Here is a 26,797-nt window from a genome sequence, read left to right on the forward strand (position 1 = left end):
CACCGCCTCGCACGGCGCGCCCTGCCATCAAAACGCGCGGCGGTGCGACTCGACGCGCCCCGAAGCCCCAGCGAGCCCCTCGCATGGCCGCGCACGCTGCGCGTTGATGCGCCGCTGCCGCTCTCACCACCATCCCTCCGTCCCCTCGAGCCACCTCCGCACCCGCATCGCTGCTCCCGGCTCTCGCCGCCGCCGCCGCCGCCGCTGCCTCGCATGGAGCAGTCGCAGCACCTGCGGGCGCCGCCACATGCCAGCGGCGGTGCCTCGGCCTCCTCTGCCGGCAGCAGCAGCAGCACGGCGGGCAGCAGCGCCGGCGCCGCAGGCTCCTCGGCACTCTTCTCCTCGACGCCGCTCTCGCTCGCGCCCGGACATGCATTCCCACACGCCCTCGCCGCATCGCCCTCGCCCGCCAGGCCCGCCGCGCCCCGCTCGCCGCGCCAGAGCCTCAGCGTGTATGGCACGTCGCCGCTGCTGAGCCGGCGCGGCGGCAGCGAGCTCGCCGACGACGGCGCCTCGATGCTCGACGGCGGCGGCGGCGGCGGGCACTCGCGCCTCGGCTCCGAAGCGGCGTCGGAGGAGCTGGAGCACGAGCGCGAGCTCGAGGAGCTCGAGGACAGCGTGCGCCAGAGCCGCAACACCGACGACTTTACGCGCATCATTGGGCAGTTCCGCCTCGAGCGGCGACGGCGCTCCGGACGCAGCCATGCCGACGCCAGCTCGTCGCAGGTGCACCTTGGCCTGCCCAGCAGTGGCTCGGGCCACTTTGGCCAGGCCGGCGGACGACCGGCTAGCATGTACAGCGTCGACGACTCGAGCTACGGGCCAGAGTACGCAGACGATGCAGCTAGCATCGTCACGACGCGCAGCGGAGGCGGTGGGCCTGGAGGCATGCGCGTACAGGTGCGCTGCACATGCTGCTGTGGGCGTGGCGAGGACTGCGACAGCATGCGCCGCGCCACGCGCGAATGGGCAGACATGGAGAGCGACTTGCGTCTGGCCGCCGAGATTGGACAGGCGCTGTTGCGGCGCAACGACAGTCTGACAGCCAGTCTGTCGAGCGCCAAGATTACGCATGAACAGCAGCGAGACGCCCTGATGGCGCGCCTGACGGGCAGCATCAAGGAGAGCGCACAGCTGGAGCGCGAGCTGAAGCAGTGCGGCTTGAATCTCGAGGCGGCAGACGCAGGCAATCGTGCCCTACTGCATGAGCTCGACGAGCTGCGCGGCGAGGCCAGCACGCTGCGCATCAAGGGTGCTCGCTGCGGTGAGTGCCTGTGTGGGAGAGCAGCAGCTGCAGAGAGGGCATGAGTCGCTGATGTGAGGCCCATCTACGTCGGCAGCGGCGGCCGAGGAGCGCGCCACGCGCATGCAGCAGGACATGGATGACCTGCGCCAGGAGCTCTCGGCGGAGCGCAAGCGTGCCGACGGCGCCGAGGCACGCATGCGCAAGCTGGGCGTGCGCAACGTCGAGCTGAGTGAGAGCCTGCGCGCCGCAAAGGGCGAGGCGCAGCTCGGCCTGGCCGAGAGTCAACGTGCGGCGGCGGAGCGCCAAGGCCCGACGGGCGAGGGCTGGGAAAAGGCAAAGGCCAGGCTGCAGCAGAGTCTGAGCAGTGTCAAGGTGCGTGCCCCTTGCGCTCATTGGCCACTGCGCCAGTCCGGCGATGCTGACGTGCGCGCACCGCGCAGACGGAGGGCCTGGCCTCCTCGGGCGAGGTCATGGCGATCCTCGAGTCTCTCATCGCCGACAATGAAGTGCTCAAAACCGGCAATGCGCAGCTCAGGACGCTGTTGGACGCCTCGAACGAAGAGGTCAGCTCGCTGCGCGAGCAAGTGCTGCTCGCTGGCGGCAGCGAGGATCGTGCCGCCCCACCACCGTCGTCACGACAGCGCACCGAGTCTGGCGCAGCAGACTTCAGAGAGTCGTACGGGCGACCCGCGGCGGCGCAGCACGGCCGACGTGCAAGCGCTGCCAGCGGCTCAATGATGCTCTCGGACCTCGACAGCATACCGCGCCCGTCGCTGGCCGACGAGGTGGTGCGGGAGACTCAGCGGCCGCAGTATCCAGCTCGTACGGCCTCGCGTGCCTCGGCTCGCGAACTGCCAGCCAGCAGTCCGCGCGTCGAGCATGCCTCGCTGCCTTCGCCGGCGCTCACTTCTGCGTCCTTCTCCACCACGCCGAGCACCGCCGGACGCGCCACAGACGACGCTGCTACGACGCCCGGCACCACGGTAGCAGGCGATGAGGCCGACTCGCATCTGCGAGCCAGCGTGCCCGCCAAGGCGCGCGATCCGCGGACCGCGCAGCTGGTCAATCTGCTCGACTACATTCAGCGCGTCTTTGCACGCCTGGCCTCGGCCGACGTTGACACGCTCAGCAAGCGTCTGCAGCGACAGCATCTGACGGGCGACGTGGGACATCTCGCGCGCACCACGGTCAACGGCATCATGCGCGACGTCGACGGGCTGCGCGAGCACTTTCGCCGCCTCATCGAGGCCGAGGCTCGCGCCGGCATGACGGCGGCTGCTGCGCGGGATGATGCAGCAAGTGTGCATTCCGGCAGCTCGGCGAACAAGCCCGGCGCTGCCGCGGCAGAGCTCGACAGTCTCATTGCGCGCCGCGACTTCTTTGCCCTCGTCAAGCTGCTGCGCGACATTTTCTTCGAGATGGCGCGCCTGCGCAACGTTGTCAACGAGGTGCATCTGCAGCCGGCCAACGCCGCAAAGATTCTGCAGGAACAGCTGGGCGCCGCGATTGCCGAGGAGAAGGGCGTGAGCGCGTGGGCGGGCCGCTTCTTCTCCGCCGTCGCCGGCGGCGTGGCGGGCGCACCGAGCGCCGCGGCGCCCGCTGCGACGGCGCCCTCGCAGGCAGCGCCAAGTCTGGCTCGCATCAGTGCGCCACGTACCACGTCGGGCGCCCTGGCGCCGCGCGCATCGGCTGCCGTCACCTCGACTGCCGTGGCCGTCGAGGTCAAGGGCTCGCATGCCTCGGCAGGCAGCACCGGCGGCGCAGACGAACATGCCGGCTCGCCGCCCGGCTCGATGCTGCGTGCGGGGCCGAGACCGGCGCTCGGGCGTGCCGGCGGCTCGCTGAACCGCACGCAGAGCCGCAATCTCTCAGGCCTCTTTGCCGGCGCCATGGCGGACGACTGGGACGTCATCGACCGGCGCGAGGGCTCTGCATCCGCAGGCAGCGCCTCTGGCTTCGCTGCAGCAGCGGGTCCGTCGCGCATGGGCCTGATGCGCAACCAGCACCTGCAGCGCAGCGATGGCGGCGGCGGAGGGCATCGTCCCCTCAGCCGCATCGTCGACGACGACGAGCTGTCGCTGCACCACGCGAACGCCTACCCGGAGCGCAAGCTGCGTCCGCGCGGCCTCAGTGACTCGTCGATCCGCTCGACGTTCCTCGAGGATGCGCGCAGCGGCAGCGCGTCGGCACAGGTGCGGCCGCCTCCCATGGGTCGCCTCATCACGCCCAGCACCCTCTCGCTGCAGGCGCCCGCCAGCACCACGGCGCGCGCCGTGCGCGTCGAAGACTTGCCCGACGCACACACGCCCGACACGCGCTCTGAAGACTCGAGCTCCACCACGGGTGCCTCCGCGGCGCCCAAGGGTCGCGCTGCAGGCGCCATGGGCTTCCTCACCGGCGGCCTGAGTCTCGGCATTCCCTCGCTGCGGCCCGCCACGTCCTCAGCCGCCCTCTCGCTGGCCGCTGCACGCTCGGCCGCCGGCTCCCGCTCGCCCAGCGGCTCCTCCTCCACGGGCGGCTTCGCCACCTCTCCGGCGCACTTCGGCACCAGTCCGGGCGCCACGCCCGCCGCGTCGCCGCTGCCTGCTGCCGCTGGCCGGCGCAGAGAAGCCTCGGCGACGCGCGGCGCCGACGACCTGGGCAGCAGCTTTGCGCGCCCCTCACGCGTGGGCTACTGAGCGGAGCGGCCCGAATGCATCATTTTGCTTCCCTCCATCGTTACAGCTTGGCTTTTGGCGCAGGCGCCGCGCTCTTGTCGTCGGCGGCGGCTGGGGCGGAGGCGCCGGCAGTGTCCGCACCGTTGAACAGAATGACGCTATGCAGAGGGGTCAGCGCTCAGTGGGGCCAAAGGCAGCGCGAGGCTGGCACTTACGAGACGGTCACGTCGTCGCGGTAGCGTCTGCTCTCGGGCGCCGGGATGGCGAGCAGACTGGTGAGGCGGTCCGTGTCTGCGCCGCCGAGGGCATTGCGGATGAGATGCGTGGCGAGATTGGCGTCCTCGAAGGTGTACTGGTTCTCGCGCCCTGCATTGAGCGGGTGGTGTCCTGTCCGGCGCTTGGCCAGCAGCTGCTGCTGCGCAGCCGCCTCGTCGCCATCGGCTGCTGCTGTACTCTGTGCGGCAGTGGCGGCGCCTTCGAGGCGCGCCTGCAGCGCCGTGGCAGAGTAGGTGCCGCGCGTGCCGTCGAGATGCGCAGAGACGAGGTTGCCCACTTCCTGCGTGGGCAGCATGTCCCACAGGCCGTCGGTGGCCATGACGATCCAGCGCAGCTGCTTGCCCTCCTTGCTCGCCGTGCGCCGCCATGTCACCTCCGGGCGCGCCGTGACGTATGGCGGCGTGAGCAGCGCTCGGGGCGGCGGCCGCACCGTGTACTCTCCGCCGGGGATGAGCGAGGTGTTGAGCTGCCCCTGCAGCTCGCGGCTCCACTTGTAGCGCGCATCGCCGAACGCCCGCGTCGGCTCCAGTCCGCCGAGCACACGGCCGCGCATAATGACGGCGTCACGCTCCTCGGCTGGGTGCTCGTTCTGCATGCTGCGGAAGCGGGAGAGAGAGACAAGTCGGCGGGTGAGCCTAGCTGGTGGGCTGTGGCCTGAGATGGTGCAGGCCGTGCTGCATGACTCACCGCTGCACCTCCTTCGGATTGCGGCCCATCTGATCCTCACTGAGCGCCTCCACCTCCCATCGCTTCGCCTTCTCATCCCACCAGCCTGCCACGGCCCGACTGTCGCCCGTGCATGCGACATACACGTCGCCGCGCGCCGAGTCGACGTACGTCAACAGCGCGCAGGCGCCCGAGATGGCGGGCAAGAGCGCCTCGTAGCCCTGGCGCCGCAGGGCTGCCGCACGCTCTGCCTCGGGCGACAGGGCGCGTGCAGACGAGGGCAGGATGGAGGCAAAGCTGCCCGGCGTGGGCGCGGGCTGTGGGCCTAGCTCCGAGCCGTGCCCCGAGGCAGTGGCAGCAATGCGCGCCGCCTCGTACTGCTTCATCAGCGCCACGGGCGTCTCCGTGATGCTCGAGTCGAGCGCGACAAAGGCCTTGGAGAGCGCACGCGCCACGACGGCCGGGTCTGCCTCGAGACGGTCCGTAGGTGCGCCACTGGGCGCGCCAAAGAGCGCACGCCAGGCCTTGGCGGGCAGCGCGGCCTTGCTCTGCGCCAGCGCCGCGTACTCGCCCGAGGCGCGGAAGACGGCGTCCAGCTCGGCCGCGACGGAGGGGATGAGCTGGGCGCGCGAAGGAGTGAGCCAGTGCGAACGAGAGACGCTGGACAGAGCCTGCATGCCTGCCCCCCAGCGGAGCGCACCGCACTCACCTGGTGCTTCAGCAGCTCGCTCGTCGCCCAGCCGGCGTGGCCATCCATGACGGCAAAGAAGGCCAGGTCGCCCTTGCTGTCTGCGCCCGCCAGCTCCGCATCGCGCATCACGACGGCCTCCGCGTGGCGGTCCTCGATGGGCTCGTTGGACGCGACGCCGTTGGTGTCGTAGCGGCTGACGACGCACGCGGCGCGCCCCACCGTCGTGCTCGTCTCGTGCGTCTTGAGGCGCGCATCGGCATCGCGCTGCGTGAGGGCGGTGATGGTGCGCGAGTGCGCGCCGCTTGGCCCCCGCACGGTGATCTCGAAGGACACGGGTGCAGCCGTGGCTGCACTGCTGCGGCTGCCGCTGGAGGACGCTGGAGCGGCGGCCTTGCTGCTGCCGCTGCTGCCGTCGGAGAAGAGATACCAGGCACCGGTGGCGGCAAAGACGCCCGATGCACCCACGAGGGCCCACTCGCGCTGCTTGGTCTGGGCGCGCTTGCGGGCGCGCGCGGCGTCGGCGGCGGCACTGCTGGGCGCGGCGCTGCCCGAGGAAGAGGAGGAGGCCGGGGCGGCGGCGCGCGAAGAAGAGGCAAAGGCACGCGGCGCGGGGGCGACGAGCGCGGCGCGAGAGGGAGAGCGGAGAGGCGCACGCGCCAGCGGCAGGCGCATCGGAGACAGGGTGAGAGCACGGCGCACTGAGGCAGCTGGCGACGCTCGGGCAGGGGGGATGGAAGAGAGAGAGAGAGAGAGAGAGGAAGCAGCAGGAGGCAGCAAGGCCCGGCCGGCGCCGGGGCGCGCAGTGGAGGCGCAGCGGCACGCGCGCGAATGTTCCAGCGTCGCGCCGGCCGCCCTCGCCGCGCCCTTACTCGCACCCCCGCAGGGCGCTCCTCCTGCAGCAGTCAGCAGCGAGATGTCATCTTGTTCATTCAATTGCGAGCGACGTGCACAGCTGCAGCGCGCAGCGCGTGCATCACGAGCGGTAGTCGCCGTTGATCTGGCGTCGCAGCGGGTGAGCCATGCGCCCGCGTGCAACCTTCGTGCCTCGTGCGCCACTCACCGAGATGTACTCCTTGCTAAAGTCGCACGTCCAGTACTTTGCCTCGTGCGTGCAGCCCTGCTGCCCCGCACTGCCGCCCTGCAGGTCGACCTCAATGGCAATGTCCTCGTGCGCGAGCAGCTTGGCCGCCTGCTCCTCGTCCACCGGCTGCGGCGCGCCGTTCTTCAGCACCACCAGCGTCTCGCCCTCGACGCCCGCAGGCGGCGAGAAGGAGACGGTGACGCGCGACGGCTCAATCTGCCACGCACTGCCTACGGGCAGCGGCGCATAGCCGACGGCACAGAGAATGCGCCCCCAGTTGGCATCGCCGCCGTGCAGCGCGCACTTGACGAGCGCAGAGGTGGAGATGGACGAGGCAATGGCGTGCGCGTGCTCGTACGTCGGTGCATTCTGTGTGTGCGGAGTGTGCGTCAGCAAATGCCAAAGGCGCAGTGACTGCTTGGCTTGCAACATGCAAACGCACCTTGACCTTGATCTCGACGAACTTCTCGGCGCCCTCGCCGTCGCGCACAATGAGGTGCGCCAGCTCCTCACAGAAGCTCGTGAGCTGCGCCACAAACACGGCGTACTCCTCCGGGTGGCTCTCCTTGCTGATCTCCTCTCCCTGCGGCAGTGCCTGCTGTCCCTCGAGCGCCGGCGCGGCGCCGTTGGCCAGCGCCAGGATGGTGTCGTTGGTCGACATGTCGCCGTCGACGCTGATGCAGTTGAAGGAGCGCGACATGGCATGCTCCAGCGCCGCCTGCAGCGACGCCGGCGCAATGGGCGCGTCGGTGCACACGAGGCCGAGCAGCGTGGCATGCAGCGTCCGTGGCGCACTGGCCACGGGGCCGGCCATGGACGGGTGGATCATGCCTGCGCCCTGCAGACAGCGGTGGTCAGCTAAACAAAGGCAGGGCACGCCGGCGCGGCAACTCTGGCCCGAACCCTCACGCACCTTGTCGATGCCCACCATGCCCACCTTGCGGCCCGCCAGTTCAAAGCTGCGCGCGCGCAGCTTGGGGAACGTGTCGGTGGTCATGAAGGCGCGCGCCGTCTCCATCCACGCCTCCTCATCGTTGCGCAGCACATTGCCGCTGGCCAGGTGCGGCAGGCAGCGCTCGATGACGGGCATGGGCAGCGGCACGCCAATCACGCCCGTCGAGAGGAGCAGCGTGTCCGAAGCGCCGCCTGAGGCCTGCTTGGGCAGCAGCTCGCCGACCAGCTCGACACAGCGGCGCGCATCCGACATGCCCTTCTCGCCCGTCACAGCATTGGCACAGCCGCTGTTGACGAGGATGCTGCTTGCGCGCGCTCCTGCGGACGACGCGGCGCCGCGCAGCAGCACGTCGCTGGAGAGCACGACGGGCGCGGCCTTGAATGCGTTGCGCGTGAAGCAGCCAGCCGCAGCCGCAGGCGTGGCCGAGACAATGAGCGCCAGGTCAGGCTTGGGCGCCGCACCCTTCTTGCTGCCGCCCGGCGGCGTGGGCACGGGCGAGATGGCCGCCTTGACGCCGGCGTACGTGCCTGCCACGGCAAAGCCGCGCGGCAGGTGCGAGGCGTCGAGCGGCGTGACGAAGCGCTGTGCTTTGCTCGCGGCGCCCGCCGCTGCCGACGTGGCGAAGCTGCGAGAGGCAGAGCTGCCGAACGGGCGAGAGAGACGCGAAAGGATGCCCTTGGCGCCACCGCCGCCCCGCCGGCCCGACGCGGCGCCCACGCCGACGAGGCCGAGCGCACAGCACGCCTGCAGCGTCTGCTGCCCCGTGTGCGCCGTCGAGGCAGACGAGCCGGAGAGCCAGTTGGACTGGCTGAAGTAGTGGGCGCCGTGCACGCCTGCGCCGACGGTGGCGGCAGAAGCTAGCAGCGCGAGATTGGCGGGCGTGGGCGCGCGCAGCGTCGACGAGGCGTGGAAGAAGAGATACGTCAGCGACCAGGCTGCGAAGGAGCAAGGGAGACTGCATGTCAGCTCCTGCGGCTGACGATGCGGACCGTGCCGGCAGTGCAGACAACTTCATGCGGCGCCTCATGCCCGGCGGCCATGCCTGCTCGACCTTTTCGCCAGGCGCTGTGCACACGCTACGCTCCGCGTACCAACCCCGTTTGTCCAGCTGGAGCACAACTCACCCGTGACGGTGCCTGCGCCGTTGAGCGCGTCGCCCTGCTCGATCATGTATCCGCCGCCGGCAAAGAAGGCCGCAAAGCCGGCGAGCTGCCAGAAGGGCGGCAGGACGCGCGGCGCGGCGGCACTGAGTGCGGCCGACGAGGCGACGGCCGAGGCGGAGGGCACGCCTGCCGCTGCGAGCGGCGCACGGCCCGACACGAAGGAGAAGGGCGCCACGGCTGCGACTGTGTGTGCGGCGGCGTGTGCGTGAGCTGGGGGAGAGTGGGCGCATGTGGAGACAGGCCCACACGCACAGAGAGCGGCGAGGCCGTAGGCGGGCGTGGGCGACGTGGCATACGCGCCCAGCGCATCGACGTACGGCTGCACAGCCGAGGCGGCTGCGGAGCCCGCCTCGCCCGCCGGTGGCGGCGGTGCGGCGTAGACCATGCGGCGGCGGAGTGAAGAGGTGCGCTTGCTTGCTGCACCCGGAACGTCGGCGTGGTGGAGGCGAAGGAAGAAGCCGCGGTGCGGCGAAGCAGCGAGGAGCGCCGTGCGCGGCGCGGCGCCGCGCCATCTTATCGCATGTCGGCGCCAGCCGCGATGCGATCTCTTAGCGCGGCGCCGGCGCGCCGCTGCGCCCGCGCCCGCAACCCGAGGCGCGCGCATGACTCGGCCGGCCTCTCCTCTTCGTCGCATGACTCCGCAGGATCCTGCTCATCAACCTTCCGACCGGGGCACAAGGTGCCAGGAATGCATTGCGTCGGCAAGATGTGTGGGTTCGACGTCGTCTGCCCATCGCGGTCGCCTTTCAAGGCCTGTCGTCCTTCGCCTTTGCTCTCTCCCTCTGTCCCGTCGTGCATCTCATGCGGCCTCACGGCTACGCCTGGTGCTCGAACTTCTCGCCCGTGCTCTGCGCCACGCCCTGCGAGTCGCCGGCCTTCTCGCCGGGCGCCGGCTGCGCGTCCACGGCCGCCGCGTTGGACGTGGGCATGCGGATGACGAGCACGCTCAGATTGTCCGTCGAGAAGTTGCTGGTGGGCGCAGCGTGAGTACACAGGTTGGGGGAAGAGGGCGGAAGAGGGCCGCCTCACCTGAGCGCATGCTGCAGCAGCATCTCGGATGCCTCTTGCGGATCCTCAACGTTGGCGACGAGATCGACCGCGTCCTGATCATCGACGACGTCCCACAGCTGGGGCGCAACGAAGAGCGGGATCAGCGGCTGCGCTGCACGAGTGTTGCGCGTCTGCGCGATCAACTGCTCACCCCATCGCATGCCACAATGAGCAGCGTGTCGTCTTCACTCAGGCTCGTCTCGGTGGTATAGGGCGAGCCAACGACAAACTCCTTCATGGCCGCATCTCCGAGCGAGCGCGTCACGGCCAGCACGCCTGCGCGCGAAGTCGAAGCGTCAGAGATCGCCCACAGAGCGCGGCCGTCTGTCTTCTGCGCGCAAGTCCACTCACCATTGACACGATTGTTCATCACAAAGCCTCCGGCGTCCGTGATGCGCTTGGCCTCTTGCGCGTCCGAGCCTTTGTGGTCGTACGTGAGACGCACTGCCTTTCCGCCGCGGCTAGGAGAAGGGAGGGGCGGGGGGGTCGGGGCACCTTCGCGTCAGCGGCGCGCTGCCAGTGAGAGTGAGACGCTGGGGAACTCACCAGAGCACCGCTCGCGCATCGCCCACATTTGCAGTGTACAGCACCCGTCTGGCCGCCGCCGTGCTCGACTTGCTTGCCTGCTCTGGCTCTGCGCTCTTGCTCGAAGGCTGCTGTTGCTGCTGCTGCTCCTGCGTCTTGTCCTCCGCCGGTGTCTTCGACTCGGCCGCAGTTGCAGGCGGCTCATTTGACGTCGCCGCAGCAGCAGCCGAGGCAGCTGCCGCCTCTCCCTCGCCGCTGCCCGAGCTCGGGTGTCTCATGCGCCGCGCCCAGCCCAACAGGCCGCCCTTTGACTCGTCCTCCTTCTTCGGGCTGGCCGGTGTCTCTCCAGCGGGCGCCGAGTCGGCAGCGCCCTGCTTCGGACGCACACCACCGCTCTGGGCATGCTGCACTGGACGGCCATTCTCGTCTTCGAGACGCAGAAAGACAGTGACGGCCGTGCAGCCCGACGAGGTGCCCTCCTTGTCTGCAAGCTCACTCAGACGCTCATCGACGGCGTGGAAGGTGAGGTTGAAGACGTCGGGCACCGTCTTGCTGCTGTTGGAGGCCAGCGTGTCCAGGAGGTACTGCCCGCATGTGCGCCTCAGCGCCGCCTGCTGCGTGCGTCGCGCTCGCCGCGACTCACCTCGTGAAAGTGCTGCCCGCACCACTCCGCCGAATGCTTGCCCGCATGGCCGTCAAACACGCCAAAGAAGCCCTGGCCGGGCACGCCGCCAAAATCGTACACAAAGGCGTGCGAGTCCTCCATCGTGCGCCGCCAGCGCTTGTTGCGGTCCTCGGACACGCCCACGCGGAACGGCGCCGTGCCGTGGTGTGCCGCGGCGGGGTGCTGGTTCACGATCTGGCGGCAGGCAGAGAGAGTGAGCGCCTCTGCGTGTGTCGGGAGAAGTGAGAGCAGGAACGCACGCCATGCGTGTCCTTGCCGTCGGCAGTCGTGGTCTGCGAGGACGACGCGTTCACCGCAGGACTGTCGCTGTGGAGGGGAGAGAAAGGGAGCGTGGCGTGAGCCGCTGCGTCTGCGCACATGCTGCCTGCGCTGCGGCATGACTGACGCATCTTCCTGATTGCGCACTGCAGCGCGAGGGAGAGGGACGTCAGCTGCGGCGCAAGCAGAAGTGGCCGAGACGGCACGCACGAGGCATGTAAGGCGGCCCTGTGGGGGTGCGGCTACACCGGGGCTATGGGACGTGGAGCTAGTCGCGACGAGCGAGCAGAGGAGGTCGTGGTTCGGAAGGCGGATCCGCGTACAACGTGCGGGCGGCGGTACGAGGGCGCGACGAGACAAAGTCGCAGCGCTTGGCGATGCGGTGCGGTGCGGTGTGGTGGAGGGAGGCAAGCGAGCCGGCGAACGCGCGACAGCGGGCGGGACGTGCGCGGCGAGCAGCAGAGATGCGGCGCGGGTGCGTGCGGGCGAGCGTGAGAGAGGTCCGGAGCGAGAGAGGTCCGGATGGCGGCGAGGTGGTGGAGCTGAGCAGCAAGAGAAGCGGGAGCGGTGCTGCTCAGGAGGCGCTCCCGCTGCTGCTCACACAGCGCTGCGCTCCGCCGCAGGGCAGCAGGCGCAGCAGGCGTGGCCGCCGGCGGCCGCTCCCTCGGGCGTGGCGTGGCACAGCCCAGTGCGCGCAGCGATGACGCGCACGCCCGCCGTGTGGGCGCAGGCGGCGTGCCTCGTGCCTGGCAGAACGCCGCGCGCGGCCAGCAGCGCCGCCGCCGCGCGCCTCGTGGCTTGCGGCAGCGTCTGCCGAGCACCTCGCCCCACCCGCACCGACGGGCTCGTCCACTCACCTCAGAAGCAGCGCCTCTGCGCAGCCCGAGCTCTCTCAGCAGACAGCAGACAGACGCGTGCTTCGCCAAGGCTCACAGCAGCACCGGGCAAGGCCAGCGTGGCGCATCGGCGGCAGCGGCGAGACGCATGTGGATGTGGAGCAGGCGTGAGAACAAGCTGCGAGAGGGCGCGCGTGAAGGGTCACCGCGCACACGCTGCTTCGCTCCGCCGTCGCGGCCGCGGGCTTCCTTGCACCCTCCGCATCATCGTGGGTGTTGAGAGCCGCATTCCGCGGCACCCTCACGCCCTTCGCCGCATCCCTTCTGCCGCTTTTCGCCTGCAGGGCCCGGCTGCCGGGCCTGCACTGAGGGCGTTGCAGCCCTTCGGCGCGTCATCGTGGACGGGCGACCCGCGCGCACAGCCTCGCAGTCTGGAGTTTATCCGGGCGCTTCTCTGTGGCTGGGACGCACCCGGTGCGCCGGAGCTTCGTCAACGCTCGCAGCTCGGCCCACGCAGAAGGCTGACGCTGAAAGTGAGCGACGAGCTGAAGCTGCAAGGTCAGACGAGCTTGCCCCCCTCCGAGCCGCACAGAGCTTCACGCGCGCCGCGCGCGTCGTGCACCGGCATCTCTGACGCTCGGCTCGTGCGCTGCGAGGGCCACGCCTCTCTTGGGCTGCAGAAAACGTGGAACTGCGGCAGTCGAACTCTGAGAGCATACTCCAGTCCTTGCTTCCACAGCGACAGCAGCGTGATGAGGAGCCAGAGCCTGAGCGGCGGCCGGCGGCCCGGCCAGAGGGCGGCGCGCACGTGACGCGCGGCGCGCCAGATTTTTCGAGCGGGCGGCCGCGCGCGAGAAGAAGCCGCGGGCACTGGAGCAGTGTGCGGAGCTCTCGCCGCTGGGCTGCACCCTCGAGGCGCCTCTCACCTCTGCTCCGCCTCACCCCACCACCCCCTCTCGCACCCACACACACACACCATGGTCAAGCCGCCGAAGCGCGCGTCGAAGCGCACGTCGACGAAGCAGCGCGAGAAGATCAAGAAGAAGGTCTCGGAGCACCACCGCAAGGCGCGCCGCGCCGCCAAGAAGGACGTGACGTGGAAGAGCAAGAAGCGCGTCGACCCGGGCATCCCCAACTCCTACCCCTTCAAGGAGCAGCTGCTGCAGGAGATTGAGGAGAAGCGGAATCGCGTGAGTCAAAGTGGCTGATGGCGGCTGCTGTGCAGAGGCTGAGGTTCACTGTGGCAGGCCGAGGAGGAACGCAGAGCGCAGAAGGCGGCGCGCAAGACTGGCGCACTGCCGGCAGCAGAGAGCGACGACGAGGACGCCGAGGCAGCCGACGAGGTCGCCGCAGTGGGCGACGAGGACGATGCGGGCGAGGGAGGCGAGGCGTCGATTGCCGCCTTGCTGGCGCAGTCCGGCGCGCTTGCCGAGCCCGCCGTGCCGCTCACCTTTCGTGGCACACTCGCGGACCTCTACGCCGCCACGCAGCCGGCCGCCGAGCCGCGTCTGCGCGCCATTGTGTTTGCGGTGGATGCGAGAGATCCGATTGGATGGCGCACGCCGCTGCTCGAGGAGGAGCAGGTGGATGCGCAGAAGATCATTGCCCTCACCCGTGCCGGTGAGTTGCAGCCACAATGCGCCCCGCCCCGCCCCAGTGTCCTGACGAACGCTGTGTGCCAGACCTCGTGCCGCTCGAGACGCTCGCAGCATGGCAAGCGTCGATTGCCGCATCTTCGGGCTTCCCCGTCTTCCCCATTGCCAGCCCGCCAGCGGGCGAGAGCAAGGGCAGCGAGCCGCTCATCGAGCTCCTCATGTCGCTCGTGCCGGCCGCCGAGAGGGCGCCGCCTGCTGCTGTCGAGGCGGAGGAGGCAGAGGGCGAGGAGGAGGATGCAGACATCAAGAATGCCGTCGTGGTGGTGGGCATGGAGCACGTGAGTGGGCGTCGCGCACGGAAGCTTGATGCACTCAAGCTGACGCTGTGCCGCCAGTCCGGCCGCACGACGCTTGCCAAGCTCCTGGCCGCCTCTCTGAGTGTCGCAGCCTCCGACGCAGCGCACGCCGCCACGACAGTGTACGACTCTCCGCCATTGGTCGCGGCCACTGCGCGTGCGGCGCACCTCAGTGCCGCAGAGCAGGCGGAGGTTGAGGCGGCGGAGGATGCAGAGGATGCAGCACACGAGGCTGAGGAGGATGGAGAGGCCGAGCTGGAGCGCGAGCGGGCACGCGATGAACGCGCGGCCATGCGCATCCTGATGCGCAACCAAGGCGCCGTGGAGCGCATCAAGGAGCCATTGCCTTTGGGTGAGTTGCAGCTCTGCAGCAAGACCACAGCGGCCTTGCTGACTCAGGGTACGCAGTGTACGCCCTCGTCCGCCGCGTCATCAGCCCGACGGACCTGATGCTGGCATACAACGTGCCTGCCTTTGGCTCCTTTGTGCCCAGCAAGCACGTCGATGGCTTTGAAGACCGCGCGCTGAGCGAAAAGGCCGCCAAGGACGCAGAGGAGTTCCTGATTGGCCTGGCGCGCGCGAGGGGGCGCAACAAGAAGGTGAGTGCTGGCGCAGTCGGAGGGCCGCGACGCAAAGACGTTTGCCGTGCACGCCGCTGATGTATACGCCGCAGGGCGACATTCCGGATACGATTGCCGCCTCGCGCATCCTGCTGCGCGACTGGTCGAGCGGAGCGTTGGGCTACTACACTGCGGCGCCCGCACAAGGCGCGCCCGCAAGCGAGGCCGACGTCAAGGCGGCCAAGGCACAGCTGGCGCAGACGCTCGGCGGCGCCATGCAGCCGCGGAAAGAGTGGCGCAAGCGCTTCGAGGGCCGTGAAGTGCGCCTGCGCTCGATGGGACAGAGCCTGCTGGACGAGCGTGTGGCGCTCAGCAAGGTGCGGGAAGTCGTCGTGGAGGAGGATGAGGAGGATGAGGAGGAGGACGACGACGAAGACGAGGAGATGGAGGACCTTGACGAGGACGAGGAGAATGAGTGGGAGTCGGACGAGGCGGGTGAGGACGAGGAGGACGAGGAAGACGAGGAGGCGGAGGAAGTCGTCCCCGAGCCCGTCGTTGCCAAGCCACGGTCGATCCTCAAGAAGCCCTCCAAGGGCGCCTCTGCCGCCGCCGCATCCAAGAAGCGTCCCTCTCCCGCCGCCGCGGCGGCCAAGGCGATGCTGCGTGCGCCTCCGAAGGCGACAGCCGTGGCCGCGCCGAAGAAGACGGCGCGCATTGCCGACGAGCCGCTCGCGGCACGGAAGCGTGCGGCGCCGGCTGCGCCGAAGAACGCCCTGGCTAAGGCGGTGGCAGAGGCGGATGCCAAGGAGGAGAACCCGCTGAGCAAGAAGGCCATGCGGGCGGCGAAGCGGCAGCGACGATGAGCGTCGATTGCTCTCCGGGCCCCCACTAGACATCTTGCTTCCCCTCCACACTTCATCTGTTGCCTCACTCTCACTCTCTGCATCGGTTCACGAGTCCAATCATTGATTTAGCTACCGCTGCGCCCGGGGCGGTGCGTTGTGCCGGAGCCAAGAGCCAACGATGGTCCTGCATGCTGCGAAGGCGCAGAATGGTCGTGCGACGTCGTTCTGTGTGCTGCTGCATCCGCTGCGCCATCACATGTGTGCTGCTCCGCCCCTCTTCAAGCGGAGGTGCTGGCGAGCGCTGCGCTGTCCAAGGGTGCAGCGACGCGTCTTTTCCCGGCGATGTCGACGCGTCGAGGTGTTGGCTGCGCCGCGTCGCCTCCGCCCGCCGCGCGCGCGCGGCAAGGGGTCGCGGCTGCATCTGGCGCCCCGTGCGTCTGCAGCGCGCCACACCGTCGGCGCCACACGCAGGCACGCATCGCTGTCGCCTCCTCCAGCGCTCTTCGCGGCGTCGTCGGCAAGCGGCCATCCCCGCATCCTCTTGGTCCGCTCACGCCGCATCGTGACGGCTCCAGGGCGAGGCGTGCGGCACCCGCGCAGATCACACCTCACGCGGCACGCGGCGACAGGCTGGCGTCGAGCCTCCTGGCCTGACAAGCGCTGGGCGCGCGCCAGCTCCAAGAGCCAGCACCAGCATCGAGGCAGACGCTCAGCACACAGCCTCAGCACGCAGACGACGGCGAGGTCCTCGTCCGAGCCCTGCGCGCCGCAGCTGCCGTGCGAGGCGGTAGCGTGTGCCCGTTGCGTCCTTTCTCGGTCTTCTGGGCCGCACGCATAGGGCAGGTCAGCTGCGGGCGGCACCGGCGGTCACGCTGCTTGCCGAGCGGAGTGCCGCCGGCGACGAGGCGTGGGAGCAGGAGCGTCGCTGCCGAGAGAGGCAGGTGCGGGCCCGAGATGGAGGAGCAGGAGCAGCTGCCCGCGCCCGCGCCCGCCCTCGTGGGCCCGACGCCCGGCGCGCCTGCCAGGGGCAGCGTCTGGCGCGCAGCGAGGTGCATGGACGCTGCACGCGCGCGCGCCACGCCGATCCCTCGCCCTCTCTGCGGCTGCCTGCTCTCCGCCTCTGCTTCTCCTCCACCCGCCCGGTGCGGCAGGTGTGCAAATGCCCGATGCTGCTGCACCCTCGCTCGGCGGCAGCAAAGGGCGGCGTCGCGCACCTCAGCACCCAAGCACCCAAGCAGCCAGCCGGCCCAGAGCAGCGGCTGCCCCGACTCGAGGCCATGCTGCGTGCTGGCCCCTCTCGCCGCCAGATCTGCCGCTCGACGGCGCACGCAGCTCGGCTGCGCACACCGGCCGGCCCGCAGCTGCTGTGGCGCCCGCTCCGAGGCCGGCATCTGCCTCGTCTGCATGCTGTCAGAGCGAGAAAGCTTGTCCACCCGAGCTGCCCGCCGCTGGACCGCTGGCGCTGGCCGGCGCCTCGCTGCTGATCCTCGCGCTCCTCTCTGTCTCTCTCTCGCTCTCACCATCACCATCTCCAGCCTGTGTTCTCCCCTTCTCCTCTCTCCCGCCTCTGTCCCCTTCGTCAGCGCTAGGCCTCGGCTCATCACACACTCTCTCGTCTCGTGCCGCACTCTCCGACACCCACGCTCTCTTTTTTCTCTCTCTCTCTCTCTCTCTCTCTCTCGCGTCTCCTCGGCCGTCGCCTCACACTCTTTCTTGCCTGCGCCTCGCTGCTGTATTCACGGCCTTTCTCACTCTCACTCTCTCGTGTCGCCTCCCTTCTCCCTTGCCGGCCAAGCTCGCGCATCGCGCTGCTGCCTCTCTGGCACGCGCTCTGTCTCTCTAGATCCGGCATCCGGCCAAAGTGAGTGCAGTCGCGGTGAGCGAAAGGGCACAGCGTCTGACGGAGGACCACACAGAGCGCGTCTCGTCCTCTCTCGAGTCTCACGATGACGCCAAGACGAAGCATGCGCTTCGCAGCAGCGCTCGCGCTCGCAGCGCTGGCCCTCAGCCCCGCGGCAGATGCAGCAGTGACCGTGGCGCAGCCACTCATGGCGCAGCTGCCGCAAATAGCGCACGTCGGGCAGCCGTACACCTGGGCCTTCTCGGACGCCACTTTTGCGTCCGACGTGGGCGCCGCCATCTCGTACGCGGTGCAGGGGCTGCCGCAGTGGGCACACTTTGACGAGGCGTCCAGGACATTCAGCGGCAGTCCGGCCGAGAGCGATGAGAGTCAGGCGCGCATCACGGTCGAAGCATCCGAGCCAGGCTCGGCGGCTTCTGCAGCGTTCAACCTCCTCGTCCTCTCGCAGGCAGCGCCCGTGCTGCACAAGCCCATCGCCGAGCAGCTGCCCGAGGCGAGCTCGCTGGGCATCAAGAACATCCTGCCGGGCAACCAGCTGCACCTGCCGCTCGGCTGGTCCTTCAGCATCGGCTTTGCCGGCGACACGTTCACGCAGCCCCACGGCGACAACGTGTACTGGACGGCGCAGCTGGCGGGCAACCGTGCGCTGCCGTCGTGGATGACGTGGGACGCCAACAGCTACACGCTGTGGGGCGTCGCGCCCACGTCTCCTGGCCCAGAAGGCGAGCAGTTCGACTTCGTGCTCACGGGCTCGAACCGCCGCGGCTACGGCGGCGTCTCGAGCTCCATGACCGTCGTCGTCAGCTCGCACGAACTGACGCTCGGCGGCCCGCTGCGCGCCGTCAACATTACCGCCGGCGACAACTTCCGCTACCGCATCCCCACGACGGGCCTGCAGCTCGACGGACGCCAGTCGCCCGAGAGCAACACGATCACGACGCACGTCGAGGCCTCGCAGTACAGCTGGCTGGCGTACGACGCCGAGACGAACACCGTCTCGGGCAAGGTGCCGTTTGACGCCGCGCAGGGCGATCCCTCGCAGCCGCAGAGCCTCTTTGTGCCGCTCACCTTCCACGACACGCACAACAACTCGCTGCCCGCCAACCTGACGCTGGCCGTGTATCCGTCGGCGTTCAACGTCGAGACGCTGCCCAACATCTTCATCGAGCCGGGCCACATGTTCAACCAGTCGCTCGCCGGCCTGCTGCGCAACCCGGCCGTGTCGAAGCTCAACATCACGTACGACCCGCCGAGCGCATCGGCGTGGCTCAGCCTCGACGACGACGAGACGCACCTGCTTGCCGGCAAGCCGCCGGCCGAGGCGTCCGACGACCGCGTCAAGGTCTCGCTTGTGGCGACCAACGGCGGCGACAGTGATCGCACCAGCAGCGCCACCTTCTTCCTCGCCGCCAACGGCGACACGCCGCCGGCTGGCGACTCTGGCGCCGCTGCCGACGGCGACAAGCCCGCCGGCGGGCTCTCGTCTCGCGGCAAGCTGGCGCTCATTGCCAGTCTGGGCGCGGCGGGCGGGCTGGTGGGCCTTATCATCCTCATGGTCATCTGCCGCCGCTGCTGCGCCGTCGAGTCGCACGACACGAGCGGCGTCATGGCCGACGATGCCTACGACGAGGAGCGCACGCTGCACGACGAGAAGTCGCCGCGCTTTGCGGCGGCGGCGTGGGGCAAGAAGAAGGGCAGCGACAGCGGACACACGCCCTCGACCCTCACGGGCGGCAGCCCATGGCTGGACCCCAAGTCTGCCGCGGCGGGCAACAAGAGCAGCGTGGCGTGGGACGGCATGCCGGCCGACTTTGTCGACCACCACGTCGCCGACGGACGCACCTCGCCGGCGATGAACGACGCCTACACGGCCTTTGCCGCGGCCGAGGCCGTGTCGCGCGCCAACGAGCAGCGCGCCTCGCCGGAACGCGCCGTGCAGCACTCCATCATGGGCGCCATGCCGTGGGGCAAGAAGAAGCGTGCGGCGGCAGCGTCGAACAAGAGCCTGGCGCGCGAGGCGGCGCTCAACAGTGCCATTGCCGTGACGACGAGCGCGACGCAGGGCCTCGGCCTCAACACGGGCGACGATGCGTATGCCTCTTCGCCGTCCTCGAGCGCACGGCACTCGCGCTCGCGGCATTCGGGCCTGAGCACGCGGTCAGGCGGCAACGGCACGGGCATGGCGCGGCCAGCCAGCTGGGAGGACGACATGTGGTACGAGCAGCCGACGCGGCGCGGCGGCACGGAGACGGCGAAGCGCTCGACGCCGATGCGTCACCGCAACAGCCACATCAACGCCAGCCCGCTCTTCTCCACCGGCGGCTTCCAGACTGGCCCTTCGCCCGCTGCCTTTGCCACGACGAGCGTCAGCGGCGACGGCCACAGCACCGACCACGAGGCGGACACCTTCGAGGACAGCCAGGGCACGGGCGACGCCGACCAGATGGAGGCCGTCGAGATCAGCCAGGCGCGGCGCGTCGACCTGCGGCAGCCGTCGAGCACCTTTGCGCGCGCCGTCAGTGGCTCCGTCGATCCCATGGATGCCAACGCTGCATTTGAGGATGCCGAGGACGAGGAAGGCACGCTCAACGGCCACGACGAGGGCACGTACGGCCACACGGGCCGCGCGCCGAACCGCGAGAGTGCCATGAGCAACATGACGCAGGACTTTCGCGCACTGCAGCCGCACCTGACGTTCCCGGACCACGCGCCGACGATGCGCGCCGTGAACCCGTCGGCGTCACCTCCACCAACGCCGTCGCCCTTCGACGCTCCCTTCGGTGTCGCCCCGACGCCGCGGCCCGCCTCGATCCGCACCTCGTCGCACCGCGTGCACCAGCCGCAGCTCGTCGAGGTCTCGCCGCGCCGCCACACGCTGTTCACCATGCACCCCAATCCGCCGCCGGCGCTGCGCGGCGCGCCCGACTCGCCCGGCAAGCGCTCCGGCTCGCGGCGCCAGACGTACCACCTCATCGTGCTCGACGAGTCGATGCCGCAGTTCCACGGCCAGTGGCCCGCCATGCTCTCCGAGTGGCTCAGCTTCAACGAGCGGACCTTCGAGGTGTCGGGCATGCCGCCGGATGGGCTGTTTGACGAGGAGGATCTGGACGGCATGTCCATTGCCCTCGTCCTCTCGACGCAGCGTGCACCGCCCAGCCCGGCACTGGGCCCGACGTCGCCGCCAAGCCCCAGCAAGCGCGGCCACGGCCGCTCGTGGAGCAACGACGGCGAGGGCGAGGAGCTCGAGGTGGTGGCGCGCGCCTTCCTGCGCTTCAACCACGGCCGCACCGCGTTCCACGAGGTCAACCTCGGGCCTCGCGTGTACTAAACGTCTCGACGCGACTGCAGCAGCGCGCCTCCTCGTCGTCGAGTTGTCAGGCGCCCACGATGCGAACTCAGTCCCTCCCTTTTCCGCTCTTCCTTCTCCCTTCTTAGCCATCCCTCCGCGCCCTGCACGCAGCGTGAGGCCCGACCGTTTCCACCGCGTCCCATCTCCCCGTGTGGCGGCGCTTAAGCCCTGCGTGGGCCCGAGCGCTCCGCGCCGTCGTCTCTGTTCCCCCACACACACTACCTGTAGCATCACCCGTGAGCCCGAGCGTCGTCCCTTCTTCCGCAATACATCTTCCCGGGCAAAAGCAGCTGAGCAAGTGCGTGCCTGCGTGTGGGATCGTCGGGTTGCAGGAAAGCCGCGACGCCCGCGCTCGAGGCGCGCGCATGAGACGACGTCGACGGACGGGTAGAACGAGGAGCAACGACCGGCTGCACCGCAGCGAGCGGTCCAAGCTTGCTTCACGACGACGTGCCTGACGGACGAGACGTCGGGCTGATGACAGGACAAGACCCGCTCTCCTCGGCCTCCGGCTTGCTGATGACAAGAAATGTCAGCACTGAGCAATGCTGGGTCTTGCAGAGCTCGTTTGGTTGGCAGCGGTCGGCGCCCGACACGCGGAGATCCGCAGCGGTCGCGATGGGCAGTGGTGCGAGCGGAGAGTCGGTCAGCGGCTTCCCGTCGGCAGGGGGCCTCGGCGTCGGCACAGCGGCAGGCGGACAGGTGGACGGGTACGTTCCCATCCGTTGAGGCAGCGTCAAGCGGCGGTGCGCGCCCCCAGAGAGCCTTGCTCGACGTGCTGGGCGTGCTCATGCCGTCCGCCTCGCCAACTGCGCTGGGACAATCGTCGGGCGCTCGGCGTACCCGGCATCGCGCGGTCGCTGAGCTGGGGACCGCTGCGAGGGCGCAACACCAAAGCGGGCGCAGAGCTCCGCCGTCTCCTTCTCTCGCAGCCGAGCTGTGCAGCGATGCAGCACCAGCGCTCGAGGCCGCAGGAGGCGCAATCACCGCCCACTTGCAGCAGCAGAGCACCCCGACGTCCGCGAGCAGGCTGGCCGACGCCGGGGCCTTTGCCTTGCCGCACCAGACTCCGCCTCCGCGCCGCGTGCGCCGCGTATGCCGCGCAGCCGGATTCTTGCGCGGCGTGGCACCCTGTGCAGCGCCGGCACCAGCACCAGAGCAGGGCCTGCGACGATCTCCGCGTGTGACATTCAGATTCGCAGCCAAGACGGTCGCCGCAGCAGCAGCGCTCCAGACTGCGCCAACACGGGCGAACTGGCCCGCTCCGCCGGCAGGGATGAGACTCGCGGGGCCTCACCGTGGACGTTCTCACGGCCCGCACTTGTCGACGCCGGGACGTGTCGCTCCAAGCTCGCCCATTGTCCACCGCTGCGCTTACGTGACGGTCAGGCCGGGGATTGCTGTCACACGAGACGGGGCTGAGCGGCTGTCAGGGCAGCGTCGGGCACAGTCCGCCGTCCCGACTGGCATGCGACGTGGAGACGCTCGCGGGAACAGGCATGAGAGCTCGGGAAAGCCCGTGCCCCGCAGCAGGCTGAGCTGTCCTCGTGCTGGTGGGTGTACATGCCGCTGCTGTTCATGAGCTAGCCAAAGCCGGCCGCCGGACGTGGGGGTGGTAGCCTAATTGTGCGCTAGCGGGATGAGAGGGAGCGCCACGCCGTCCATGTGCCATGCCGATGCCGTAGCCTCCTCTGCCTCTCGGTCGTCACTCTCGCCTTGCTGTAGGTGGCCCAGGCTCCCGTCGGAGGCAGACCAATCATGCCGTCCCTCGCAAGACTGTTCGCCGAAGGAGTCCGCCGAGCTCGGCGTGCAGCAGCGCAGAGAGGGGTGGGCGTCTCATGTTCATGCCGCGCGCCGATCCCTTGCACCGACCTCCGCCTCTGTCGCCGAGCTGGGACCTGGCAGTCCGACTGTCCGAGCGAGGGACAATCAGCTCGCCGACGCTCACACACTCCGGCCACGGCGCTGCATCTGCGCTGCAGGCCCCTCGATGCCTTGCATCGCGCAGGCTATGCTGCAGCGGCTCGCAGCCGAGGACGCAGCGACGATGCAGCGCGCCCGGCGCATCTCGCATGGGCGCGGCCAGAGGGCAGAGCGCGTCTTGTCTGCGCCTCTGCTCTCATGCGGGCGCCGCCTGGCATCCTGGCAGGCGATCTGGCGGGGCGAGCGGGGATGCGGCGCTCGGGCGCAGGCACAGCGGCGCACGCACCAGAAGGACGCGCATGAGAGCGAGAGACGCAGCACGACGGCGAGGCCGGCAGCGGTGTTGCGTGTTGCTGTGCTTCTGCGGTGCTGCGGTGCTGCGGCTGTGCGGCACATGCCCTGCCTGCGACTCCGCGAGCGGTGCCGACGGGGCGGGCACACGCACCGTGTGCCGCCCGCCCGCCACGGCCGACATGCGCGCTGCCTCGACTGCCCCTCTGCGCCTGTCACTCGCGCCATCTCACCCGCGAGGCGCGCCGCGGCACCTCCGCAGCCACGCCGGCACGCGCCCACGCCCGAGTGTTGCTCTGGCAGGCCGCCGCGCCGAGATGTCCGGCAGGCCGCACCGGCGGGCGGGCGGGCGCGGGCGGGCGGCGGTTGCGGCACCGCCGCCGTGGCAGGGTGCTGCTGCTGCTGACGCCGTGCTGGGACCTCGCTCAACCCAGCGCCGCCGCCGTGCTTCGCTGCGGCGCGCTGCACCTCTGCAGCGTGCGAGAGAAGCCGCAGCATGCAGACGCAAGAATGCAGCGGCCGCGATGCAGCACAGCAGCGCCTCTGATCTCAGCAGCTGGCTGGGAGAGGAGGCGGAGGTGCTGCTCCTGTGCTGTGCTGGTGGTGCCCGAAACAGCTGCTGGGCTGGGCTGCAGCTGTGCTGCCACGGCGCGGCGCACACCCTCAAGCGTCACCCTCGCCGCCGCGCCTGTGCGCTCCCTCACCGCACGGCGCATGCCGTTCTCGCGCTCGCGGCGAAAATAGCGCCCGCCCGGCAGCCGGGCGCCGTCATAGGAGCGCCAAGTGCCTCTTCGCCCCCTCCTTCGGTCCCCATCCGTCCTCGACGCACTCTCGCTGCTGCACTCGGTCCGGCTCGCTGGCGTCGCATCCTCCTTGCATCCTCTCACCCACCCTCTCGCTCGCTCGCTCTCGTCGTCGCCGCATTCGTTAATCTGAGACACGCCCCGGCATCCTCGTCTCTCTTCGCACACCATCAGCTCGCTCTCTAGCCTCTCCGCGCTGCACGCGCCTTTTGCTCGCGCCCAGCTACTTTGCTGTGCGCTCTGCTTGCATCTCTGCGCACGCAGGCTTCCTGGCGCGCCGCGAAGCGCCCCCTGGCCGCGTATCGCCAGGCACCGGCGAGACACGCCCGGGTCTGATCTTGACTCTGCAGTGCGGTCCAGCCGACCGCGTCGCAGCTGGGTGAGGCTTAAGAGCGCCTCTCGGTGAGCAGCAGCGTCGCGCTTCTCGCTCTCCCACTCCTTGCTCACTGCCGCCATGCCAGAGCAGCTGCCTCTCCGGCGCACTCGCACGCCTCGCCGGCCTCCGCTCCCCGAGTCGTTCCGCAGCTGCGGCAACAGTCTCGATCTCGGCCGTCACAGCACGAGTCTGGCACGCGTAGTCACCGCCTCTCCGCCCCAGCCGCTCCTACCACGCAGCGCCAGTCTTGATCTCGCGCACGTGCCAGTGCGCATCCCCGTGCTCCGTCGAGCACGCAAGATGCCTGCCATGCCCATCTTCGACGAGCCGATGCCGATGGCCGAGTCTTCGCGCAGTGCTGTCTCTGCGGCCAGCAGTAGCAGCAGCAGCAGTAGCAAGCCCTTTGCCGGCTTCCGTCGTGCCGCGGGCCTGCTGCGCAAGCAGCGCAGCGAGGCCAGCTTCGGCAACAGCGAGAACCGCGGCGCCAGCAGCAGCTCGCGCAGCAGCGGCTCGACGCGCTCGTCGCCGTTCGACGACGCCGAGCCGGCACCCGTGGCGCCGACCACGTCGATGTTTGAGTCGTGGGAGGAGGGCGATGAGGCGACGCCAAAGGGCCCGGGACGGATACTGAAGCGCTCGCCGCGCAAGAACGAGAACAACGACCTGCGGCGAGGCTTCTTTGGCTCCGGCGCCGGCCGCGGCTCGGGACGCCAGCGCTCCGAGTCTGTGGGCGACCGCGCACGCGTCAAAGGCTCGGTGTTGCTCGGCTTGAACAGCAACCAGGTCATGGGCCGCAACCTCGAGGCGGCCATCGATCAGGCAGGCGGTCTGCAGCCCGCCGCTCCCTCCATGCCGACACCGCGCGCGTCGCGCACTGCACAGGCGTCACCATGGTCCAGCCAGCTCGCCGCGCCCTTTCCAGACGTCGCCGCCAGCAGCAGCGTCTACTCGCAGCACCACGGTGCAGGCGGCGTGCCGCGCATCGGCTCGACGGACAGTCTCGAGCTGCTTGCGCTCGACTTTCCTCCGCCGCCGCCCGTCAGCGCACCCGTGCGGCCTCAGCTGCGCGGCAGCAGCTCGGTGGGCGCGCTGCGCAAGAACTACCGCATGGCCGGCGGCGTCGGCACGGGTCGCACCAGCCTGGAGATCATGGCCGACACCATCTCTCCGAGTCCCCTGCCGCTGCGCACGCGTCGTGGCGTGGACCCGCTGAGCATCTCGCTGGCGCAAGTCGCCGCTGGCGGTTCCTCTCGGCGTCGGACGACGGTGCGCTCGCCACATGGCGTGCATTCCCCACCTCCGTGCCCGCCGCCGTCGACGCCGCTGCCCGAGGTGCCCCTGACGCCTGCATTCGAGTACGCCTCCTTCTCGGCGCGCTCCTCGGCGCTGCAAAGTCCCGCGGCCCACTCGCGCACGGCGTCGGGCAGCAGTGGCGCTGGCGGCGAGACGAAGGACAGCCGCAGTCGCGCCTCGACGCAGACCGCCATCTCAGACTATGGCGACTCAGAGCTCAGCTACGGCTGCGACTCGGCCACGAGCAGCGGCAGCAGCCCATTCACGCCGCTCACGCCGCTCGACCGCGGTGGGCTCGATCTGGCGAGCGAGGAGGCAACGCCGAGCAAGACGACGGCACTCAGCGCCCTCGACTTTGACCTGCAGTCGCCCGTGCTCTTCTCGCTCTCCAACGCACTCGCGCTCGATGCGCCGCGCTGTGTTCCCGCCGTCGTGGCCGCGACGCCCGAGGATGACGACGCCGTCTATGGCTATGCCATGTGACCCGCGTCCTCCTCTCTCCAGCTCACTTGCTCCTCACATCTCATAGAAACCCAGACCTCATCCATCGGCCGTCATCGGCCCCCCGTCGTGTACCCTCCTCTTGCTACCTTTTGCTCTGCTCTCTGTGCTCGTTGTTTCTCCCACCTCGCGCTGGGAATGTCACACCATCCAAGAGTCTCTCACTCTCTGCGTGCTGCGTCTGGACGAGATACCGCTGCATTGCTTGGCGCGAGACGGTCGAGGCACGAGAGCGAAGGTGACAAGTGGCGAGCAGTGCGTGACTTGATCGCGAGCTGCCGGCAGCGACGCGGACGAGGAGGTATGAAAGAGAGGCTCCGGAGCGCAGTGACGTATGAACGCCCGGCGCATGGCCGACGTGCGTGACGCGGGGATGGGTATCGACATTCAGGTGACGTGGGGACCCGGTGAGGAGGAGAGAATGCGGCCTCAGTCATCCATGACGGGCTTGAGATCCTCGAAGTGGATGTCAAACACTGCCGCCACCCAGTCAGCATGTCGCCAGTCCCTCGGGCCAGCTCGCTGGGGCGCGCCTGACTCACTCTTGAAGGCGCCGATCAGGCTGACGCACGCGACCTGGAACACAGCAGCGCGTGAGCAGGAGCTGATGACCTCGAGATGCGAACGAGTGCCGGCAGCGCGTGTTGCTCACTGTCTCGCTGCGGTAGCCCTGCTCGCAGCGGTCAGCCGGCTGCCACAGCCAGACGGCCCTCAGAGCTTCGGCGCACCTCAACGATGCCGCGCACGGTGGAGCCCTGCCGAGCATGCTGTCAGCGCGAGGGAGGAGTGCACGGCGGCGGCAAGGCTCACGCCGATGCAGAACCAGACCTCCTGAGAAGGAGGGCAGTCAGTGCCGCTCTGCAAGCCGAGAGCAGCGCACGGCGCGCACCTGCCCAATCTCGAAGCGCCGCACGCCTCCGGCCATGGGTGAGAGCGACAGGGCGACCTGCATGTG

The 26,797-nt window shown here is 69.5% G+C and overlaps 8 protein-coding genes across 8 annotated transcripts; 4 read left to right on the forward strand and 4 right to left on the reverse strand.

Moving 5' to 3' along the window:
* The first annotated feature begins 77 nt into the window (after positions 1 to 77).
* Positions 78 to 4,019, forward strand: FA09DRAFT_129423 (hypothetical protein). The gene is made up of 4 exons (XM_025739074.1): positions 78 to 188; positions 510 to 1,264; positions 1,341 to 1,618; positions 1,687 to 4,019. The coding sequence occupies exons 2-4, from the start codon at positions 517 to 519 to the stop codon at positions 3,922 to 3,924; spliced, it is 3,264 nt and encodes a 1,087-aa protein (XP_025596169.1). The 5' UTR covers positions 78 to 188; positions 510 to 516; the 3' UTR covers positions 3,925 to 4,019.
* FA09DRAFT_331830 (protein serine/threonine phosphatase 2C) lies at positions 3,728 to 6,266 on the reverse strand. The gene is made up of 4 exons (XM_025743199.1): positions 5,555 to 6,266; positions 4,867 to 5,465; positions 4,119 to 4,775; positions 3,728 to 4,070 (listed from the first exon to the last, which is right to left on the reverse strand). Exons 1-4 carry the CDS (start codon positions 6,206 to 6,208, stop codon positions 3,965 to 3,967), a joined length of 2,016 nt encoding a protein of 671 aa, XP_025596170.1. The 5' UTR covers positions 6,209 to 6,266; the 3' UTR covers positions 3,728 to 3,964.
* Positions 6,267 to 6,509: 243 nt separating this feature from the next.
* On the reverse strand, positions 6,510 to 9,204 carry FA09DRAFT_362561 (ArgJ-domain-containing protein; the record flags this gene model as incomplete). Its single annotated transcript, XM_025745488.1, has 6 exons — positions 8,988 to 9,204; positions 8,697 to 8,918; positions 7,531 to 8,507; positions 7,060 to 7,455; positions 6,597 to 6,986; positions 6,510 to 6,533 (listed from the first exon to the last, which is right to left on the reverse strand). The coding sequence occupies exons 1-6, from the start codon at positions 9,118 to 9,120 to the stop codon at positions 6,510 to 6,512; spliced, it is 2,142 nt and encodes a 713-aa protein (XP_025596171.1). The 5' UTR covers positions 9,121 to 9,204.
* Positions 9,205 to 9,550: 346 nt separating this feature from the next.
* On the reverse strand, positions 9,551 to 12,217 carry FA09DRAFT_344189 (protein serine/threonine phosphatase 2C; the record flags this gene model as incomplete). Its single annotated transcript, XM_025744641.1, has 9 exons — positions 9,551 to 9,704; positions 9,765 to 9,862; positions 9,937 to 10,061; positions 10,137 to 10,246; positions 10,332 to 10,894; positions 10,954 to 11,169; positions 11,235 to 11,301; positions 11,516 to 11,795; positions 12,187 to 12,217. 9 exons carry the CDS (start codon positions 12,215 to 12,217, stop codon positions 9,551 to 9,553), a joined length of 1,644 nt encoding a protein of 547 aa, XP_025596172.1.
* An 835-nt stretch (positions 12,218 to 13,052) lies between these two features.
* On the forward strand, positions 13,053 to 15,578 carry FA09DRAFT_331833 (hypothetical protein). The gene is made up of 6 exons (XM_025743200.1): positions 13,053 to 13,279; positions 13,337 to 13,709; positions 13,772 to 14,022; positions 14,080 to 14,392; positions 14,449 to 14,639; positions 14,714 to 15,578. Exons 1-6 carry the CDS (start codon positions 13,067 to 13,069, stop codon positions 15,461 to 15,463), a joined length of 2,091 nt encoding a protein of 696 aa, XP_025596173.1. The 5' UTR covers positions 13,053 to 13,066; the 3' UTR covers positions 15,464 to 15,578.
* Positions 15,579 to 17,191: 1,613 nt separating this feature from the next.
* FA09DRAFT_129670 (hypothetical protein) lies at positions 17,192 to 20,686 on the forward strand. Its single transcript, XM_025739075.1, has 2 exons — positions 17,192 to 17,306; positions 17,362 to 20,686. Exon 2 carries the CDS (start codon positions 17,392 to 17,394, stop codon positions 20,632 to 20,634), a length of 3,243 nt encoding a protein of 1,080 aa, XP_025596174.1. The 5' UTR covers positions 17,192 to 17,306; positions 17,362 to 17,391; the 3' UTR covers positions 20,635 to 20,686.
* A 3,440-nt stretch (positions 20,687 to 24,126) lies between these two features.
* Positions 24,127 to 25,824, forward strand: FA09DRAFT_326504 (hypothetical protein; the record flags this gene model as incomplete). Its single annotated transcript, XM_025741217.1, has 1 exon — positions 24,127 to 25,824. The coding sequence occupies one exon, from the start codon at positions 24,127 to 24,129 to the stop codon at positions 25,822 to 25,824; it is 1,698 nt and encodes a 565-aa protein (XP_025596175.1).
* Positions 25,825 to 26,092: 268 nt separating this feature from the next.
* Positions 26,093 to 26,767, reverse strand: FA09DRAFT_362566 (hypothetical protein; the record flags this gene model as incomplete). Its single annotated transcript, XM_025745489.1, has 6 exons — positions 26,732 to 26,767; positions 26,653 to 26,673; positions 26,571 to 26,597; positions 26,495 to 26,512; positions 26,385 to 26,418; positions 26,093 to 26,318 (listed from the first exon to the last, which is right to left on the reverse strand). A coding segment is annotated over exon 6 (186 nt), but the record flags the coding sequence as incomplete, so codon positions are not given.
* Between the last annotated feature and the right edge of the window lie 30 nt (positions 26,768 to 26,797).

Source organism: Tilletiopsis washingtonensis (genome assembly GCF_003144115.1).
Source record: "Tilletiopsis washingtonensis strain MCA 4186 unplaced genomic scaffold FA09scaffold_20, whole genome shotgun sequence".
In the NCBI taxonomy this organism is placed as follows: Eukaryota; Fungi; Basidiomycota; class Exobasidiomycetes; order Entylomatales; genus Tilletiopsis; species Tilletiopsis washingtonensis.

Bases quoted from the DNA above. Each gene is read 5' to 3' on its own strand.
- FA09DRAFT_129670 (XM_025739075.1), top strand. From the start codon at position 17,392: ATGACGCCAAGACGAAGCATGCGCTTCGCAGCAGCGCTCGCGCTCGCA.
- FA09DRAFT_129423 (XM_025739074.1), top strand. From the start codon at position 517: ATGCTCGACGGCGGCGGCGGCGGCGGGCACTCGCGCCTCGGCTCCGAA. The intron at 1,265-1,340 runs GTGAGTGCCTGT...CTACGTCGGCAG, and splicing joins CATCAAGGGTGCTCGCTGCG to CGGCGGCCGAGGAGCGCGCC. The intron at 1,619-1,686 runs GTGCGTGCCCCT...CGCACCGCGCAG, and splicing joins AGAGTCTGAGCAGTGTCAAG to ACGGAGGGCCTGGCCTCCTC.
- FA09DRAFT_331833 (XM_025743200.1), top strand. From the start codon at position 13,067: ATGGTCAAGCCGCCGAAGCGCGCGTCGAAGCGCACGTCGACGAAGCAG. The intron at 13,280-13,336 runs GTGAGTCAAAGT...TCACTGTGGCAG, and splicing joins TTGAGGAGAAGCGGAATCGC to GCCGAGGAGGAACGCAGAGC. The intron at 14,393-14,448 runs GTGAGTTGCAGC...CAGGGTACGCAG, and splicing joins CAAGGAGCCATTGCCTTTGG to TGTACGCCCTCGTCCGCCGC.
- FA09DRAFT_331830 (XM_025743199.1), bottom strand. From the start codon at position 6,208: ATGCGCCTGCCGCTGGCGCGTGCGCCTCTCCGCTCTCCCTCTCGCGCC. The intron at 4,776-4,866 runs GTGAGTCATGCA...CCGCTTCCGCAG, and splicing joins AATCCGAAGGAGGTGCAGCG to CATGCAGAACGAGCACCCAG. The intron at 4,071-4,118 runs GTAAGTGCCAGC...AGCGCTGACCCC, and splicing joins CGCGACGACGTGACCGTCTC to TCTGCATAGCGTCATTCTGT.